The sequence below is a fragment of the Pistacia vera genome, unplaced genomic scaffold (genome assembly GCF_008641045.1).
Source record: "Pistacia vera cultivar Batoury unplaced genomic scaffold, PisVer_v2 Contig133, whole genome shotgun sequence".
Classification (NCBI taxonomy): domain Eukaryota; kingdom Viridiplantae; phylum Streptophyta; class Magnoliopsida; order Sapindales; family Anacardiaceae; genus Pistacia; species Pistacia vera.
In genome coordinates, this window is record NW_022195391.1 from 1,031,654 (window position 1) to 1,052,997 (window position 21,344).

At 35.0% G+C, this 21,344-nt stretch overlaps 1 protein-coding gene across 2 annotated transcripts; it reads left to right on the top strand.

The window, feature by feature from the left end:
- The first annotated feature begins 19,546 nt into the window (after positions 1-19,546).
- On the top strand, positions 19,547-20,917 carry LOC116122364. Of its 2 annotated transcripts, none has more exons than XM_031408225.1 (3): positions 19,547-19,733; positions 20,149-20,326; positions 20,552-20,917. In XM_031408225.1, the coding sequence occupies exons 1-3, from the start codon at positions 19,655-19,657 to the stop codon at positions 20,766-20,768; spliced, it is 474 nt and encodes a 157-aa protein (XP_031264085.1). In that variant the 5' UTR covers positions 19,547-19,654; the 3' UTR covers positions 20,769-20,917. The 2 variants fall into 2 exon arrangements, with proteins under 2 accessions (XP_031264085.1, XP_031264086.1); XM_031408226.1 differs by having other exon boundaries at positions 20,167-20,326; positions 20,552-20,902.
- Positions 20,918-21,344: the final 427 nt, after the last annotated feature.

A 21,344-nucleotide genomic window follows, 5' to 3' on the forward strand; every position in this document is an offset into this window, starting at 1 on the left:
TTACCTTGATCAAAATGCACCCTTGGAGGTAAAATTGTAACAAAATTAAGATTAGCAAGTAATCTTAAATTACCTAAGAAAATGATGGTATTTAGATTACCACCAATATAACCAACAGTAATTACTATTGGTTTTGAAAGATTATCAGAATCTTATATCACTTGTTAATCAAACATAGTAATGTAAGTAATATAGGATGATATTACCTCAATAATGGGGAATAACCCCCAACCAAATAGCCCCTAAAGGGGCGTTTGGTTCAAGGAATGTTAGATTACTGGGAATGTTCGATTACGGGAATCTTATATTACTTTGAAAATTACTAGAAATCTTTAGGAAAATGTGTTTGGTTAGTTGGTGGGTATGTTACATTAATATTTTTGGTTAGAGGGAATAAATTGGTGGGTATGTTATTTAAATTACTAAATTGCCCTCTTTTTAGATATTAATATAACATTATTTTTATTATTAATTTTTGAATAATTTCTTTTAATCCCCAATATTTAAGATTTAGCTAAAACACCACCGCTTATATAAAACTTTAATTTATGACAAAATGACCCCGACCCCCTGCCGCTGTCTGTTGCCACCGCAAACCACCGCTGGAAGCCTCCGAAATTCGATGTGAGTAGCTTACCGTGACCACAAGGCTTCAATATGGCCGTTTTCGACCATATTGATGGCTGAAAACGGCCATATCATGTCAGATCTGGCCGAAAATGGTCAAATCTACTCTAGCCATTTTTTGCCAGATCTCGCCTATATTTGGCCGTTTTCGGCCATCAATATGGCCGAACGTCCATATCGAAGCCTCCTAGAGCCTCCTAGCGAATCTCGATCATTTTCAGGGATCCGACAACTTTCCGACGGTGGTTGGCCCACTGCCGGCGGTGGTGGCTGGGTGGCAGTGGTGGTCTGTAATTTGTTTTAAATATAAGGGCATTATTGTCCAAAAACTTAATTAAACAAGGGTAAAATTGAAATAGTATATTAATGTAAATTTATTTTAAAACAGGGGCATTATTGTCCAAATTTTTTTATTAATAAGGGATAGAATTGTAACAAAAATAAGATTACCTTGGTAATCTTACAATACCTAAGAAAATGAAGGTAATCAAATTACCTCCAATATTACTAACAGTAACAACTATTGGTAATGCAAGATTACCAGAATCTTATATTACTTGATAACCAAACATGGTAATTAAGTAATATAAGATGACATAACCCTAGTAATCTTCCATTACGTCCAACCAAACGTCCCCTAAGAGTTAAGTGATGAATGACAATGAGGTAATCAGGTGATGTATTGGGAGTAAAAGTAACTGTAGCAGGTGATAATTTTTTTATTTTATATAATTTAATATTAGTTTGGTAACATAAATCGAAGAGTTGCCTTCTCCCTTGCTTTGATAATAAACTTTAGGTTTTTTTTTTTAAAGAGTGTGTTGTACTATTTTAAAATGCTTAATAATTCTACACAATTAGAAAAAGAGTTAATATTAGACCTTTTTAAAGTTTGATATAATAATAAAAATCTTTCTAAAATTTTTGAAATAACAAAAATTCTTTTGGGGGGTGTTAGGATCATATAATGTTTTATTATAGGGGGATGTTATATTAACATAAAGATAAATCACTTTAAAGATTACTGAGAATGTTTAGGAAATGTGTTTGGTTGGTTCGAATAAATTGGTGAATAATATGTTTGGTTAGGAGAAAAAATGGGTGGATATGTTATATAAATTACTAAATTGCCTTCCTTTTGAATATTAATATAATATTATTTTTTGAATCATACTTTTAACCCCCTGCATTTGAAATTTTGCTAAAACACCTCAGCTATATAAAACTTTAATTTGTAGCAAAATCACTCCCACCCACCCCAAGCCACTGCTGACAGCTAGCCAGCCACCACCGCCGATCGCTGCCAGCAGACGACAGAATGGCACATGACTGGTCTTATATGGCCGGCGATGCACCGACAAAGCCATTTCCAGCCATGGATCACAAATTCATGACCCTTTCACGGCCAGATCTATGTCCATTTCACAGCCAAAGATGTGGCCGCAAAACAACCACATATCTGGTAGTGAAAAGACTAGATCTTTGGCCATGAAATGGCGGCTGTAAAATGGTGGTCATGAAACGGCCAAATATGTAGCCATTTCACGGCTACATCTTTGGCCGTGAAACGACCATAGAAACGACCAGATCTTGCCATTTTCGGCCATGGATCTGGCCAGATCCATGGCTAGAAAAGACCTTACCTTCAGTCGGTCGTGCGCCACTACGACAACTAACTCTGGCTGTGGTCTTGAGTGGCTGGAGGTATTTTGTTAACTTTTAAACTTTTTTGTGGCTGGAGTGTTTTAATTAATTTCTCAAATGTGGAAGGGGGGGGGGGGGGGTGCTGATAGGTAATTGTTATTTGGTAGACATTTTAGAGCAATTGTGTCCGAAATGGTATTTAATTAAGTGCAAAATAGGTATAAAAATCATATTACTCAATAATCTTTTAATAACGCCCTTGGAGGAGGGTATCAAACTACCCCCTACATTACCAACTGTAAACACTATTTGCAATAAAAGATATCTAAAAGATTTTATTACTTACAAACCAAACATCAGAATCTTGCAAAATAAACGAAGATTACCCCTGTTATCTTATGTGCCCCAGATCCAAACGCACCATTGTTGTTAATTAATAGTTAGTTTCGGTCACACCTATGGAGAGTTAACCCATGGAGAGTTATTGTTATTACCTCTTAGAAAATATATTCTCATAGTGGACCCTTCAACCCATTCGAGATTATTATTTGTTTTTAAACGCTAGTTGAATACAAATCTTCAAAATTCACACTTCAGACTTCCGTAAAAGTTGTTTGCAGCCTTGGTGGTAACTTTTGGACTCAATTTATTTATACATACGCATACTTTGCAGTAAAAGGCTTAAAAGGTAACTACTTTAAAGAAAGTATGTAGATTCTAAACATGATAATTGAAATTAAACTAATATTACCTTAAAAAAATTTCATGTATATGACTTTATTTAAAGATTGAAAATTTTTGCATGAAAATTAAGCTCCGGTTAACATATAGCCACCCCTAGTGTCGACATAACAAATGATCCTCTAAGGACCAACATGAGCCGATCTGTCAGAATATGTGGGTTCACAGGATTCCAGCAAGTCATTTGGTCGTAGGAGGTGAAAAAACATTGGATCACCTTATGTGGCCAAATGGCTTGTCAGAATCCAAAGGCTTCATCGGATTCCAACATGTCGACTAATACCGGTTCTCAAAGAACCAATTGTGACATCTATGCATTTGGCCGATGGTTTCCAAATTATGAAGGTTTGCTGTCGAATTCTGGTTGACCAGCCTTTTTTTCTAGTGAATTCTTTTTTTTTTTTTCCAAAAATATTTGATTTGATATATTTTAATTAATATAAATTATTTTAATATATTTTGTAATATCCATTGAATACATACTAAGTCATTATACACATAAAACCAATATGTAAATTAAAGTTTTAGAAATCAAAAACAATTTTAAGATTATGATTTACCAAACACACGTAAAATTATTTTTAAAGCTGATTATTTTAAAAATTAGAAAAAAAAAAAAAACAACTGATTAAACTTAAAAGTTACAATAATCTCAGATTAACCCTTAACCTCTAATTATTTGTGTTTCATAATTGAGTGTCAAATACCAAGTTAGGTAATATAGTGTAGATTATGATGAGATTCTGTTGCGTTGGAAAAGCCGATGTCACAGATAAGCATATTTCTTGTGAAGTTATAATTTTTCAAATATATTTAACTTTTAACTTTTTGAAGTGAGAAACCCAACAACATTCAAAGCAGCAAAAAAACCCAATAATACTAGGCTTACACCACTATCTCACACCACTCTTTCACATTATGACGTGTCAGATGACGTGGCAGTGTCACATCATCTGCCACGTCATCAAAAAACCACACAATTTCCCCTCAAATTTAAAAAAAACCCAAAATTTCGTTTGCCCTAAATCTAATCTCTCTCCCAAAACAAAATCATCTGAATCAAACTCTCTTCTTCCCCTAAATTAGAAATTTCTCTCAAAGTTGCCCTACAATCAATCTTCCACCACTGTCATGCGCAACTCCTCTTCCTAAAAATTTTTTCTCTCCCAAAATCCAATTGAAACCCTAGAATGGAACTTGAACTCAGCACCGCAGTTTTGACGAGCTCATTAGCATAGGAACTAACATGAATGGTAAGAGCAGAAGGGGCGTTGGGGTGGCATCTAACAACAGAGACAGAGGGCTGACGAACTATGGTCTGGCCCTTAACCCACTCGGACTTGTCAAGAACGGGAGATGACTTGAGGAGAGAAGCCAATGCTGAGGCCATTGTTGTTGTTGTTGTTTTAGTTTTGAGAGCCTCTACCTGGCCCTTAACCCACTCGGACTTGTTGATGTTTCTGGAGGAAGGGATATTGTTTCAGTTTTTTTTTCTCTCCTGGTGCGTGGGTTGACTTTTTGGTTTGGGGTCCTGTGTTGTGGCTGTTGCAGACCCATCTCTTGGGGTTGTGTGTGGTTTGTGTGGCTGGTGAGAGGGACTAGTGGTTGGGGGGTGTTTTTGGTGCTAGGGTGGTTGGCTTGGAGGTTGGCTTTGTGGGAGGAAGTGAGGGCTGCATTGAGGTAGCTGGCACTGGGGTCTTTGTGCGTTGCTATAGACTCATTTTCTCCCCTACTGCTGCAATTTTTTTTACCAGTAGGGGGCTGTTCTTGCTGCTTTTTTGCTGTTGGCTGTCCATTCTTGCTACTGTGTTGTTGCTTGGATGTTGTTGCTGTGGTTTGTAGCGTGGGGCTATGGCTGATTCACTTCTCCAGTTTAGTTTTTGCTGCTGTTTTATGGGCAGTTTTATGCTCCTGCTCCAGCATATATAGAGCAAATATTTATCAGATGTCAATGGTATACTGGTCTTGTCCTGGTTATGTTAATCATATATTAAGCAAACTCTAACCTTATGGTACTGGCAAGATTCTTGACAAAGAGATACTGGAGATTGTGAAGGAGAATTTTGATTTCAGGCCTGGAATGATTTTGATTAACCTTGACCTTAAGAGGGGTGGCAATGGCAAGTTTTTGGAGACTGTAGCTTATGGACATTTTGGTAGAGATGATGCAGACTTCGTTTGGGAAGTTGTGAAGCCTCTCAAGTGGGACAAAGTCCAAGCTTAATCAACTGGGATTCAGTTTTCTCTTTTTTGGGTATACTATACTCTACCCACTGAGGAAAATTGCCTCTTGGCTGTTTTGTTTTTTCATATGTTTTTGTTATGTTTTATATGTCCTATCTGTTTGAATGATGCCTATATTTGAGGCATAAGGAGAAGTGAATACAGATTGTATTGAATGAATTTTGTTATGGCTCAGATGATAGATTGATATATTAAATGAGAATTGGCTGACAGTTGGGTTGGAAAAATGTGAAATTTAGTTCTTTCTCTTGATAAAATGTGTCCTTGTCCATGACAATCTTATTTTGTGTAAGATTTTATTCTATCTAATATTGAGCTATATTACAGAGTGTTATGGTCAGTGACTTATTTTGTTCAATACACTCTGAATCTCTGATTAGAAAGAGGTGATTCATTTGAGCATCTGAAAAACTCAAACTCAAACTCAAGAACAAGCTTGCAAGAGCCAGAAACCAGAAAATAGTATTGGAGACCATTTCTGAGCTCAAAAATGAAGCTCTTACTGACTAGTTTTTGCTATGTTTTGTGCTGAAAATATGAAAGCGTGGAGGCTGGTTTTATAGCCGAGAAGAAGAAATTTATGCAGATTTTTTAACTCAAGATAGTAAGTGATCATTCATAGGAGAGTTAGAGATGATTCAAAACAAGTGTTACAAACTTTAAATGATGCATTCATAATCTCTTATTTCCACCCTAATAAGACTTCAATTACTTGCTAGATTTTTTTGTCATGAAACTTAAAATAAAAAGTGAAAGATGGATGCATGGAGAATCAAGCATATCATATTATAACAAGTATAGTCATAGTTTAAAAAAAAAAATTCAATCAAATGATTATGAAGAGTCAAATATGATTGGTTGTAGGGCAACTACTTAATAATCTCCCACTTGCAGGAACCCTCAAAGTAGGGGTCTTTTCGTTTTAACAAAGGGCTTGTTCACTCAAAATTTATGCAACAATGGGCAGGATGCAGCTTAGCCTCTTGCTGCCTTTTCTTGTGCAAAGGTAGGGACCATCTCTCGGTTGATCTTTTCACCATCTTGTGCAAAACCATTAGTTGAATCCAACATTAGGTTGATTGGGTAGGATATGAGTGATTTGTTGTTCCCACCCCAATCCACTTTTAATATTAATCCTTATATTATTAAATAATTATAGGTGTTTAATATTATAGTATAGTAGATTTAAAATAATTATTTTTAGGCATAATATAATTTAAATTATTATAAATATACAATAATATTTTTATATTTATTACACTTAATTAAAATAATATTTTATTACGTAATTAAAATATGGGAAATAATTAAATCTATAATACTTGTTTTGATATTGGCAATTTTTTTTTTTAAAAGAAAAAGAAAAATCAATAAAATTCTTTTAAAAAGTCCCAAGAGGAATATTCTATTACACCATATCCATTACGTTATTTATATAATATAAATAAAGTTTACAAATATTATATATCTATATATTCATCCATAAAATCATACTAACTATAAAATATGAAAAGAAGAATATTTCGTATAATAACTAATAAAGAAATTAAAATCAAATATTAAAATTAAGAATGATAAATATTTTAACAAATTGGATACAATGCATTTGAATTATGTCATTTTTAGAAGGTATTAAATGTGTAAATTATATTGAATGAGCAAATTAAATTAAATCTCGATCATTTAAATTGTATTAATTTAATTACTAGAATTATATTATAATTTGTTACTTAAAAGAGTTAGTTGTTTTAAAAATAAGTTTGTTATTTCCAAAAAGCTAAATGTAGAATTAATAGTTAAATAAAAAGTAATAAGATACTAGGAATATTTAGAGAAATGCGTTTGGTTATATTTGAATAAATTGGTGGGTATGTTACATTGATATGTTGGGTGGGAGGAAAAAACTGGTGGGAATATATTTAGATTATTGAATGCCCTTCTATTTAATAATTATTATTCATTAATTATTTAGATTATTAATTTTAACTCCCACCTTTGAGAATTTAGCTAAAACACCCCCATAATAAAATTTAAAATTAACAAAAGACCCCAACCACCAAGCCATTGTCGGTCGATGGAAGTTGTGGTTGGAACAGCACACAATTGCTTGGATTGACTGGCCGTGTGCCATTTTGGCCATGGATTTCTGGCCAAATTCGTTGATCTGGCCGAAAACAACTAGATTAGTTTTGGCCATTTGCGGCCAAATTTCTGGATCTAGTTGGAAATGGCTAGATCATCGCACGCTGGCCGTAGCCGTGCACCATTTTGGAGCCAGTGGTGGTGGCTGGCGGCGACTGGCCGCTGGTGGATGGTGACCAAATTTGGCCACCAGTCTTAGGTAATTTTTTAAGTTAAGTGTATTTATGTCCTAAATATTTTGTATATAAGGATAAAATAGTCCATTAATATTTTGTATTGTTTTAAAAAATAAGGGCATTATTGTTCAAAATTTTAATAGTTAGGGGACGTTTGGATATATAATGTTTTATATAGGGGGATATTATATTAATGGAAAGATAGATCACCTTGAAGATTACTTGGAATGTTTAGAAAAAGTGTTGGTTGGTTCGAAAAATTGAGTAATATGTTGGGTGGGAGAATAAATCTGTGACTATGTTATATAGATTTCTAAATTGACCTCATTTTTAAATATTAATATTTATTATTATATATATTATTTGAATCTTTTTTTAACCCCTTACATTTGAAAATTTACTAAAGCACCCCAGTCATATAAAACTTTAATTTGTAGCAAAATCACTCCAACCCACCCCAAGTCACTGCGGCAGCCAGTCGCCACCGAAAATCGACAAAATGGCTCACGACGGCCGTATATGGCCGACCGTCCACCGAAAAAGTCATTTTCGGCCATGGATCACAAATCCATGGCCATTTCATGACCAGATCTATGGTCGTGAAAAGGCTAAACTACATTTGAAATTTTGCTAAAACACCAGTTATATACAACTTTAATTTGTAGCAAAATCACCCCAACCCACCCAAGCCCTTGCGAGCAGCCAGCCACTGCCGCCGACTGCCAACGGAAGTTGATAGAATGGCGCACGACTAACCAATATGGCCGACCATGCCCCAAAAAAGCATTCTTACCATGGATTTGTGATCCATAGTCGTGAAACATCAGTCGTGAAACGGGCATAAAAACAAAGATTGGCCGTTTCTAGCCATGGATCACAGATCCACTGTCAAAAAAGGCCTTACCGGTGCATGGCCGGCTAGATCCTGTTGATCGTGCACCATTACAATGACCGACGCCAGCGACCGACGATGGGGGCTAGGGTGGTCTTGGGTGACTGGGGTGTTTTTAACTTTAAATTTTTTTGTAGCTGGGGTGTTTTAGCCAAATTCTCAAATATGGGGGGCTAGCTAATGGTTATTTGTATAAAAATCAGTACTTGGTACTCTTTAATAACAGCTCTGAGGGAGGGTATATATTACCCCCTACATTAGACAGTAAACACTATTTGCAATAAAAGATACTCGTAATATTTTTTACTTGCAAAGCAAACAATAGAATTTTGCAAAATAAACAAAGATTACCCCATTATCTTATATTACCTTGATCAAAATGCACCCTGGAGGTAAAATTGTAACAAAAATGATTAGCAGAATTCTAATACCTAAGAAAATGATGGTATTTAGATTACCACCAATATAACCAACAGTAATAATGGTTTTTTGAAAGATTATCAGAATCTTATATACTTGTTAATCAAAAATAGTAATGTAAGTAATATAGGATGATATACCTCAAAATGGGGAATAACCCCCAACCAAATAGCCCCTAAAGGGGCGTTGGTTCAAGGAATGTTAGATTACTGGGAATGTTCGATTACGGGAATTATATTACTTGAAAATTACTAGAAATCTTTAGGAAAATGTGTTTGGTTAGTTGGTGGGTATGTTACATTAATATTTTGGTTAGAGGGAATAAATTGGTGGGTATGTTATTTAAATTACTAAATTGCCCTCTTTTTAGATATTAATATAACATTATTTTATTATTAATTTTTGAATAATTTCTTTTAATCCCCAATATTTAAGATTTAGCTAAAAACACCGCTTATATAAAACTTTAATTTATGACAAAATGACCCCGACCCCCTGCTGTCTGTTGCCACCGCAAACCACCGCTGGAAGCCTCCGAAATTCGATGTGAGTAGCTTACCGTGACCACAAGGCTTCAATTGGCCGTTTTCGACCATTGATGGCTGAAAACGGCCATATCATGTCAGATCTGGCCGAAAATGGTCAAATCTACTCTAGCCATTTTTTGCCAGATCTCGCCTATTTGGCCGTTTTCGGCCACAATATGGCCGAACGTCCATATCGAAGCCTCCTAGAGCCTCCTAGCGAATCTCGATCATTTTCAGGGATCGACAACTTTCCGACGGTGGTTGGCCCACTGCCGGCGGTGGTGGCTGGGTGGCGTGGCAGTGGTGGTCTGTAATTTGTTTAAATATAAGGGCATTATGTCCAAAAACTTAATTAAACAAGGGTAAAATTGAAATAGTATATTAATGTAAATTTATTTTAAAACAGGGGCATTATGTCCAAATTTTTTTATTAATAAGGGATAGAATTGTAACAAAAATAAGATTACCTGGTAATCTACAATACCTAAGAAAATGAAGGTAATCAATTACCTCCAATATTACTAACAGTAACAACTATTGGTAATGCAAGATTACCAGAATCTTATACTTGATAACCAAACATGGTAATAAGTAATATAAGATGACATAACCCTAGTATCTTCCATTACGTCCAACCAAACGTCCCCTAAGAGTTAAGGATGAATGAAAATGAGGTAATCAGGTGATGTATTGGGAGTAAAAGTAACTGTAGCAGGTGATAATTTTTTTATTTTATATAATTTAATATAGTTTGGTAACATAAATCGAAGAGTTGCCTCTCCTTGCTTTGATAATAAACTTTAGGTTTTTTTTTTAAAGAGTGTGTTGTACTATTTTAAAATGCTTAATAATTCTACACAATTAGAAAAAGAGTTAATATTAGACCTTTTTAAGTTTGTATAATAATAAAATCTTTCTAAAATTTTTGAAATAACAAAAATTCTTTGGGGGGTGTTAGGATCTATAATGTTTTATTATAGGGGGATGTTATATTAACATAAAGATAAATCACTTTAAAGATTACTGAGAATGTTGGAATGTGTTTGGTTGGTTCGAATAAATGGTGAATAATATGTTTGGTTAGGAGAAAAAATGGGTGGATATGTTATATAAATTACTAATTGCCTTCCTTTGAGATATTAATATATATTATTTTTGAATCATACTTTTAACCCCCTGCATTTGAAATTTTGCTAAAACACCTCAGCTATATAAAACTTTAATTTGTAGCAAAATCACTCCCACCCACCCAAGCCACTGCTGACAGCTAGCCAGCCACCACCGCCGATCGCTGCAGCAGACGACGACAAATGGCACATGACTGGTCTTATATGGCCGGCGATGCACCGACAAAGCCATTTCCAGCCATGGATCACAAATTCATGACCCTTTCACGGCCAGATCTATGTCCATTTCACAGCCAAGATGTGGCCGCAAAACAACCACATATCTGGTAGTGAAAAGACTAGATCTTTGGCCATGAAATGGCGGCTGTAAAATGGTGGTCATGAAACGGCCAAATATGTAGCCATTTCACGGCTACATCTTTGGCCGTGAAACGACCATAGAAACGACCAGATCTGCCATTTTCGGCCATGGATCGGCCAGATCCATGGCTAGAAAAGACCTTACCTTCAGTCGGTCGTGCGCCACTACGACAACTAACCTGGCTGTGGTCTTGAGTGGCTGGAGGTATTTTGTTAACTTTAAACTTTTTTGTGGCTGGAGTGTTTTAATAATTTCTCAAATGTGGAGAGGGGGGGGGGGGGGGGGGTGCTGATAGGTAAGTATTTGGTAGACATTTTAGAGCAATTGTGTCGAAATGGTATTTAATTAAGTGCAAAATAGGTATAAAAATCATATTACTCAATAATCTTTAATAACGCCCTTGGAGGAGGGGATCAAAATACCCCTACATTACCAACTGTAAACCTATTTGCAATAAAAGATATCTAAAAGATTTATTACTTACAAACCAAACATCAGAATCTTGCAAAATAAACGAAGATTACCCCTGTTTCTTATGTGCCCCGAATCCAAACGCACCATTTGTGTTAATTATAGTTAGTTTCGGTCACACCTATGGAGAGTTAACCCATGGAGAGTTATGTTATTACCTCTTAGAAATTATTCTCATAGTGGACCCTTCAACCCATTCGAGATTATTATTTGTTTTTAAACGCTAGTTGAATACAAATCTTCAAAATTCACACTTCAGACTTCCGTAAAAGTTGTTTGCAGCCTTGGTGGGAACTTTTGGACTCAATTTATTTATACATACGCATACTTTGCAGTAAAAGGTAAAAGGTAACTACTTAAAGAAAGTATGTAGATTCTAAACATGATAATTGAAATTAAACTAATATTACCTTAAAAAAATTTCATGTATATGACTTATTTAAAGATTGAAAATTTTTGCATGAAAATTAGCTGGTTAACATATAGCCACCCCTAGTGTCGACATAACAAATGATCCTCTAAGGACCAACATGAGCCGATCTGTCAGAATATGTGGGTTCACAGGATTCCAGCAAGTCATTTGGTCGTAGGAGGTGAAAAAACATTGGATCACCTTATGTGGCCAAATGGCTTGTCAGAATCCAGAGGCTTCATCATATTCCAACATATGACTAATACCCGTTCTCAAGAACCATTGTGACATCTATGCATTTGGCCGATGGTTTGCTATCAAATTCTGGGCGACCAGCCTTTTTTCTTGTGAATTCTTTTTTTTTCAAAAATATTGATTTGATATATTTTAATAATATAAATTATTTTAATATATTGTAATATCCAGTAATACATACTAAGTCATTATACAAATAAACCATATGTAAATTAAAGTTTTAGAAATCAAAAACAATTTTAGATTATGATTTACCAAACACACGTAAAATAGTTTCTAGAATGGCCACCATATGTGCTCATAGGGTTCTCACTATCAAGATTTGAAACACTTGATACCCTCATCACGGTTCTACCATTCTAAGGACATATATCAATACATATTGCAATAATAATGATTTATGCGATATAGAACAAAATGCCTTTTATTATTGATTAATGAACATTATTTCAAAGAGTCAATTCTACAATAATTGATTGGCTCCAGGGCATCTACTCTAACACTTTGTGCATTGCTATAGACTCATTTTCTCCTTTACTGCTGCAACTTTTTTTTACCAGCAGGGGGCTGTTCTTGCTGCTTTTTTGCTGTTGGCTGTCCATTCTTACTATTGTGTTATTGCTTGGATGTTGCTGTTGTGGTTTGTAGAGTGGGGCTATGGCTGATTCACTTCTCCAATTGATTTTTTGTTGCTGTTTTATGGGCAGTTTTATGCTCCTGCTCTAGGTGTTTTTTGGGTCTTGTGTTGTGGCTACTGCTATTCTCTTGGCTGTGTAAAGACTTTTTTGGTTTTCCATCCCTAGATGGTTTCTTTTGGTTGTTTAAGGGGTGTGTAAAGGGTGTACATTCTGGCTCCCTTGCTTTCTTTTGTTAGGCGGCGTCCCTTACTTGTCTAGGGTGGTCCGCAGAGTATGGGAAGATGGTTGAGAAATTGTACAAGCCTCCAAGTGTATGATTTGAAGGAGTGAATTTTGATTGTTACAAAAAACTTCCTTTTGTTTTCTTGTATTAAGCAAAGAATAAAAAATGTATCTTTGTTTATTGTACTTTAGTTATTCTTTCTTTATTTCAGAAGTGTCGCCTGTCTCTTTACAGATTAATAGGACCTTTATCAATGAATTTATTTTTTTATTTGAAAGTAAATTGACGCTCTTTATTCTTTACCTTTTTATCTCAATTTTGCTGCTTGATTGAGTGGTTTGAATTTTGAAGCAGAGTTTCTTCCATGTTTTGAAGCATATTTAAAGACAATTTGTTTTAAGCATCATAGAGAAAATTTTGAAATGACTTTAGGCCTTCCTAAATGCATAAAATAAGTTAAATTATGCAAATAATTTTCTGAAATTGTGGTAATACGTATTATATTATGTTTTGTGGTTTCATTTGCAATAAACAAAAGCACTTGGTAACTTGTCATAAATTTATAGAGATTTTTTAACTCAAGATAGAAAGTGATCATTCATAGGAGAGTTAGAGATGATTCAAAACAAGTGTTACAAACTTTAAATGATGCATTCATAATCTCTTATTTCCACCATAATAAGACTTCAATTACTTGCTGGATTTTTTGGTCATGAAACTTAAAATAAAAAGTACATCCAAGAGAAAAATTCATCCAATAATGAATTAGAACCTCATTGTTGCATTATAAAAACTTGTACACAACATACATTACAACATATATTATAAAAACGTGTACACAACATACATTACAACAGCAAGAAAATAAAGTGATGAGCTGGTTGTTTTGATCAGTATCAGTACTCTCGTCCGATGAACTTGCTGTTTTGATCAGAATCAGTATCATTCCATTTTCTTGTTATCCTTTTAATTGTCAAGCAAAGTGAAGCAAAAGTCCAAAACACATAATGTGCCAATAGATATTATCAACAATAATGCATACAAGACAACAAACAGGGAAGCCTAAGCACAAGACTTCAACGAAGCCAAATCTTCAAAAAAACCAGGCAAACAAAACAAGCAGTTGCAGCAAGCAAAAACCCAATCCAGCCACTAAAAACTTCAGTAGTAGCTCATGAAAAGTGAAGGGAAACAGGCCAAACCAAGTTGCTGCCAGCAGCCATGGGACATATCACCCATTGCAGTAGAAAAAAAAGCCAGCCTCCCAGCAAGGATTACCCCAACTCTTAGCAGCCCTCAACCCCTCCACTTGCTTGTAGCCTTTCTAGTCTAACACCCAAACGAATCGGCCAGCCAACCCAACATAAGCAACAACCACAGCCAAGTAATTTCTTGGACAACCATGATAGAATAAACACTAAATTTATAAAATTCCAGACACCAAAAAGAAAAGCTAAAAACAATACCACTTAAAGTAAAAGAACAATTAGAAAATCCTGCTTAAAGTGACCACCCCCAACCACACCAACTGCATATTGCTAAACCATCCTTCATATGTAAAGTGAAAGAACAGAGAGAGTGTGATAGAAGTAAAGTGAAGTACCACAAACTGTATATTGCGAGACCATACTTCAATCAATAATTTGCATCTGCAAGTGATGGCCTGTAAGTGACAGACAGTTCACTGTAACCCTGGGCAGTGAAAAGACAACAACATTAATATTATAGCCTAAAACATAGTTCAACCTAAAGGATTCATACTTGAATTAATACAAGGACTCCTGCTTCAAGTGGGTGGACATTACTCGCATATGCACCAGCTTCAGTTGATTCTTTTGATTCTTGGGAACTCCTAGCCTGCAATCAAATAAAATTTATAAGTACATAACATTTATTAACATATTTTAAACGTTATAAAATTAGATGTGACACTCACTTGGTTAAGCAATTTCTTCCCTTTAAATTTACATACAATCTGCTCGACCTTTGATTACTTTCTTTTGAATGGAGGTTGACCTTTCGTACGAACAACTCGTGGAGTCAGAATGTTATTGCTGCCCTCTATGGAAGTAGAGTGAACGCTATCGCGGTCCTGGAGACTTTTAGATGACATGTTTAGGTAGCTATCAATCCTGCCAATACCAACATTCAATACTAATTTGTTCTTCATGTCACTAATCATTTGCATGACTATATTACAATCATCGTCATTGCTTGATGCCAAATCTGCCACCTCACAGAATGAATTAGACAACTGATCAAATTGTTGTCCTTCAAGAGTCGTGCTCCAACTATTATAACTTATCATAACTTTGGTGTGACATCTGTATACATTTTTCCTCCACTGCCTTAAAATGTATTTTTCTAGTATAAGATAAATTTTTTTATGAATCAATACTGCAATTGCATGTCGACATAAAATCTCTCTAAACTCAAACAATTGACAATTGCAACGAACCTCAGAAACATGTTCACCAAAGCAAACTACAAAAGGAACATGACGGTAGCTCTTTCCAACCAATACATCTTCCTCGACTACATATTCGATATTGGAATCAGTCTCCTTGAAAGAATGAATTTGACAATAGAGCTTAGCAACAAGCTCTTTTTGAAACTCTTTGAATTTTGCAGTAGTGTATGCATCTTGAAATTTTTTCTCTATCGAATAAGTGCTTATACAAGGGATCTATGATTTAAACGACTTGAAATCACCTTCATTTTCTTTTTCCACTTTATCACGCAATGCGTTCTCATATTGTTCCACAAATTGTTTTAATGTGGTTTTTGATTTTACATACCCATCAAAAAATGAATGCATACTTTCACTACGTTGAGTAGTAGACATACCTACCCAGAAAGTATCTTTTAGAAATGCTGGCACCCACCGATATCTTTCATTATACAAACCAAGTAACCAGTCATTTTCATGAAGGCTGTGTTTATCAATGAACCTATTCCAACGTTCTTCAAACTCCTCACACGTCAATGACTCATACACGACATTTTGCAAAGAAAACTTTATATGTTCATATTCACAATAACCACTTAACATTTCCGGAAACTTCTTCATTATATGCCATAAACACCATCTATGTCATGAACCGGGAAAAACAATCTCGATTGCATTTTGCATTGCCTTGTCTTGATTAGTGATTATAGCCTTAGGAGCAGAATTCCACATACATGCAAGCCAAGATTCAAAAAGCAATACAAAAGTTTGTGTGTCCTTGTGGGAGACCAACCCACAACCTAACAATGTGGAATGGCCGTGATGGTCAACACCGACAAACGCAGCAAACGGCATATCATACTTGTTAGTCAAATATGTCGTGTTGAATGTGACAACATCGCCGAATTCCCTAAATACGGCTCTACTTCTTACATCCACCCATAGAACATTCTACAATCGACCATCCTCATCTAAATCCATAACGTAGAAGAAATTTGGATTATCCTTTTGCATCTTCAGAAAATATTTTTGGATTGTAGTAGCATCCCCAGCACCAAGTCGGGTCCTTCTAACCTTTTCAATGTAATTCCTACAATCCTTTTGTAAGAAAGTCAAATTCTTAGCACCACCATCTTCAATTAACAAGGAATTAAAATTTTTATTAGGTCTAATCCCAACCTTATCATTTACTTCAAGCTTCCTTTTCACATACGGCTGTATAATTCGATTGCTCTTGAAAAATCTAGTTTTGCTAGGACTACTGAGTTCATAGTTATGCTTATAGATGATCGATACTATTTCCTATTTTCCATCAGAACGTTGAGATGCAGTGCAACGAGCCTTACAACCACTTTAAATGGTACCATTTTACAAACATTTCTGGAGTTGCTATCTCGCTTCCCACCACAAGAACTAAAAAAAAAAAGGTAGAAATAATACTATTAAAGGAATTACAATCATATTAATGAATAAAAAAAAGATTACAAAGACAAACTTACCTCCACCATATTGAATTGAGAGGAATGGTTCTCTACTTTTTTCAAGTTACACTCCTCCATCTTTAAAGTGGTGGTGGAAGAGGATGAGCAAACACTGACTGTTTACGGTAGTGGTGCGGTTTGAATTGGTCGTGCTGCAAGAGACACTAAATGTGTAAAACGGTTGTGATTGGTGGTGGTGGCGTGCTCAATTAAGAAGTATGCACATACAAAAACTTTTAATGTAAACAATAAAACCTATATTAAAGCATGTCAACAACAATTTCAACCAATTGGATTTTGAGCTACAACCAAGAACAAAAAAAAGGGGGGCCGGGGGGGGGGGGGGGGGGGGTGTTGGGGTTGTCCCGAGGCTTACATTAAAAAACAATAGTGAACTTATGATAATTATTTAAGTTCATTCTATTTTGTTGTTATCCTTTTAATTGTCATGCAAACTGAACCAAAATTCCAAAACACGTAATCTCTAAAAACACATAATCTTTATATTGTCATGACTCACTCTTCCCTTCCTACACATTGCCCTTTTTTTTTTTTTTTTTTCATATACAGCATAAAATCTCATTTTACAACAAAAATAGATGCCCAATCCATAGCCCAACTCTTTTATTTTAAACTATGAATGCCAAAATTAAATTATCTAAGTAAAGCTACATTTCATTTTAAACTATGAATGCCAAAATTAAATTATCTAAGTAAAGCTACCTTTTATTTTAAACTATGAATGCGAGTGGTGGTGGAAGACGATAGCCTACTGTCGCGGAAGAGGAGTCACGAATAACGATGGTGGAAGAGGAGTCAAGAATGACAGTGGTGGAAGAGGAGTCGCAAATGACGGTTGATAAGAGCTTAAAAGTATATATTTTGTTAGTGATTTAATTGGATTATTTGTGGAAAAATGTGTTTAGTTTGTGGAATTTGAATTAATTATTTCATAAATATCTTTTACGGGATCACGGGTGTATTTTGAATATTTTTAGGTTCAAAACGATCATAAATACCTTTTACAGGATCACGAGTGTATTTTGAGTATTTTTAGGTTCAAAATGATATTTAAAAAAAAATAATGATGTCAATGGAATTCGTGACAAGTAGGAACAAACGGTGCAAGAATCGGAGTTGAAACGAGAAAGTTGTGACGCGTCGAAAATACAACGTAAAATCTGGAAATCCTTCAAGATGAGCATGCTTCAATATTTCGATCATCACTTGAGCTGTAGAAATCGGAATTGGACGATTCTTGTGGCGTTGGAAATCTTATTCAGAGAGCTACAAAGTTTGTGTTGATGACTTTACCAAATTCTGAAGATCACTAACTCATGGGATAGAAAGAACGATCGTTGCAACGATGGGTCACTGGCCTGTTTGGGTTATTGCATTCTCCTAGTCCAAATTTGGATGGGTTAAGGCATTTAATTCTTTCCTAAGTAACCCCCAAACCCTAGCACTATAAATAATGGTCTTTAATTAGTTTTTTAGAGATTAAAGAAGGGGAAAGGACAACTACTATTTTGGAGATCGGAATTCTTACAGTTCTCTTTCGCCAATAAGAGAAGTTTTTCTAGTTTTCTTTCTTGAACTCATGTTATTGAATACAATGGTTATTTTTATTACTGCAACTATGAACTAAATCTCTTTTCTAGGGCCAAAGTTGTAGCCCAATTTATTAAATATGTGTTGACGTTATCTTTATTGATTCCTTATTGATCATTAATTCTAAGTTTTATTATTGTGTGTAATGTTTTTAATTCTTAAGGATCCGAGAGTTGAATGATATCATGGGATTGGGTTGAGATTGAGAGATGAAACCTGATTTGTCTAAGGTAATAAAATCATAGATTGAGCAAACGCTAGAGATAGGTTACCGCGATTTATGAGGCTCTGGTAAATTTCATAGAACTTAATGATCTCTTAGCTTCTAAATCCAACTTAGAGATATTTTGGGTTGTTGTTTAATGGTTAATTCGCTAATTGTTTGAGAGAAAGTTAGTGGAATATTAGGGAGTTTGACCTTTAGAATAAGCTTAATTAAATTAGCAATAATCGTCAATACATATGATTAAATTGGTGTGAAATCTGTACCCTAGGGTTTAGCCATATTGATCTTTATATCCAAGTATTTATAAAATTCTGATTTTGTTTAGTTTTTAATTTGTTTTCTTTTTCATTAAATTCATTAATAAAATTTTGTTTCATCAAATAGCAATAAAATAGACTAGTTTAGTACTTGGTAAGTAGTTCTCTTGGGATTCGACACTCGTTTACTCGAGCTTTATTACTTGCACGATTTCGTATACTTGCGAATAGTCTGTCAACGGTGCTGAGTTCAAGTTCCATTCTAAGGTTTCAATTGAATTTTGGGAGAAAAATTTTTTTGTTAGGAAGAGGAGTTGCGCATGACGGTGGTGGAAGACTGATTGTAGGGCAATTTTGAGAGAGATTTCTAATTTAGGGGAAGAAGAGAGTTTGACGTTTTGATTTTGTTTTGGGAGAGAGATTAGATTTAGGGGAATTGAAATTTTGGGTTTTTTCTTTTATAATTTGGAGGGAAATGACGTGTCATTTTGTTAATGTGACAGATGATGTAATACTGTTACGTCATCTACCACGTCATGACGTGAGAAGGTGTTGCAAACCTAGTATCACTATACTTTTATATTTTGTCGACACTTGTTTTGTTATTCTTACTCAACCGGTTTTATAAGTTCTAGGGTTTTTGTCTTTTCCTTTTTTCTTCGAACAAAAAATGGTCAAGCGTCAGATCATCTGAATAAAAGAATCCAAGACAAATTTACGACAAGTAAATATGGATAGATTATCAGAAGATATGTGCCTTAAGATTTTCCGTTTTCTGGATCAGCAGAGCCTTTCCACTGCTCACCAAGGTTAGTTTTAAGCTCATACACTTTCTCAGTTCTCAATTCTGTCTGAGCCGTTTTTTTATTTTTATTTTATTTTATTTTGTGTTTTTGTTGGTAAGTTTTCTTTTCACGATAAGATGCCAACTGGGAATTTTTGAATTTGCAAAAATTGGATGGTGATTCTAGATTATGTTAAATTAAGTAAAGTTTTGTGTTTATTGGATCGTCATGGTTTTCTTTGTTGTTGATATCTATTGGATAATCCGCAAATCTGACTCTAATTACAGTAGTTGTTTAATTCAATTGTAGGAACTGTTTGTAGTTCTTAAAATAATCTGTTTAAAGGAAATCTTGCTTTTATGCCTTTTTTCATCCTTTTGTTGTATGTATTTATCTTGATTGTTTTGAGGTCTCATTTGTAAAATGTTGGAAACCACGGCAATTTGGTGTCGCAAAGTTTGCAGGAAGTGGAAGGTCTTAGCCTCGGACAACAATCTGTGGTGTAACCTATTCAAGGAAAGATGGGGAGGAGATCGCGCCGCATTTTATGCCCCTGCCGATTCAAGATCTTGGAAAGATGTGTATGAGGTGCAAGATCGATGTGATCGAGTTGGATTGTAAGTTAACCTTCAACCAATATGATTATCACCGCCTCGCGGAATTCTATGATACTGGGACAATATCATTTCCCGGGAATTGAAAGTTGAAACTATTGAATAAACATGGAGAATCTTCAGCAAAAACAAGTGCATTTTATATAATAGTTAACGATAACACGAGATGGTAAAATATAGTATTTTGTTGGGCATACTTGATGAGATGGTTCGTGGTAATGTTTTCAGGGGGTTGAAAATAATCAGAGAAGGCATTGACTACAATCTTGTTCACCAAGGTGAAGTCCAACGCTACTTGGGTTCCAGAAGTCAAAGAGGAGATGATAATTGTACATCCAATTCTGAAGAAGAGGAATCCAGGGAAGGCATTCTGAACAGAATCCTTTTCTTCATTAGAGACTTGGAAGTTGCTTCAACGGATGCCAAACGCTGCCGAATGCTATGAATATGATGGTCTTGGATGGCAACTGTTAAAGACTATGCATTATCACTATGTAGAAACATTTGTATATTTATTCCAGTTGTAATGTAAACATATTCACAAATTGAAACTCACACATCAAGTTCAACAGGCCGGGGCCATAACTTCCCCAAGCTTTGCCTGCATTCCTCATTCTGCGCTCAGAATTTGGGATGCTAACAGATGAACTAGATCAGCAATTGTGTCCAATTCTCGATTTCAATTGTGGGAGGACGGGGATCCTTAGCTCCATAATTCTAGTCTTTGTAAAGTTTAACTGGGTATTATGCACAAAAGTTAACCCTCTCTAATTTTGACACCCTTTACTCACAGAGATGGGTAAATTTAATCTTGAACGGTTAGAAACTCGTTAATCTGCCTAACTACCAATTCTTCAAAATCATGGCGCAAAAATAATTTGCTCTCTTTAGGAGGATTATGAGAATAAAAGGAATCTATTTTATTCGACAGTGTCTTTCAAAAAATACCAAATACTTTGAACGATGGACGAATTCAAATACATTAATCACCCTGGATCATACTTATAACAAATCAAATTGG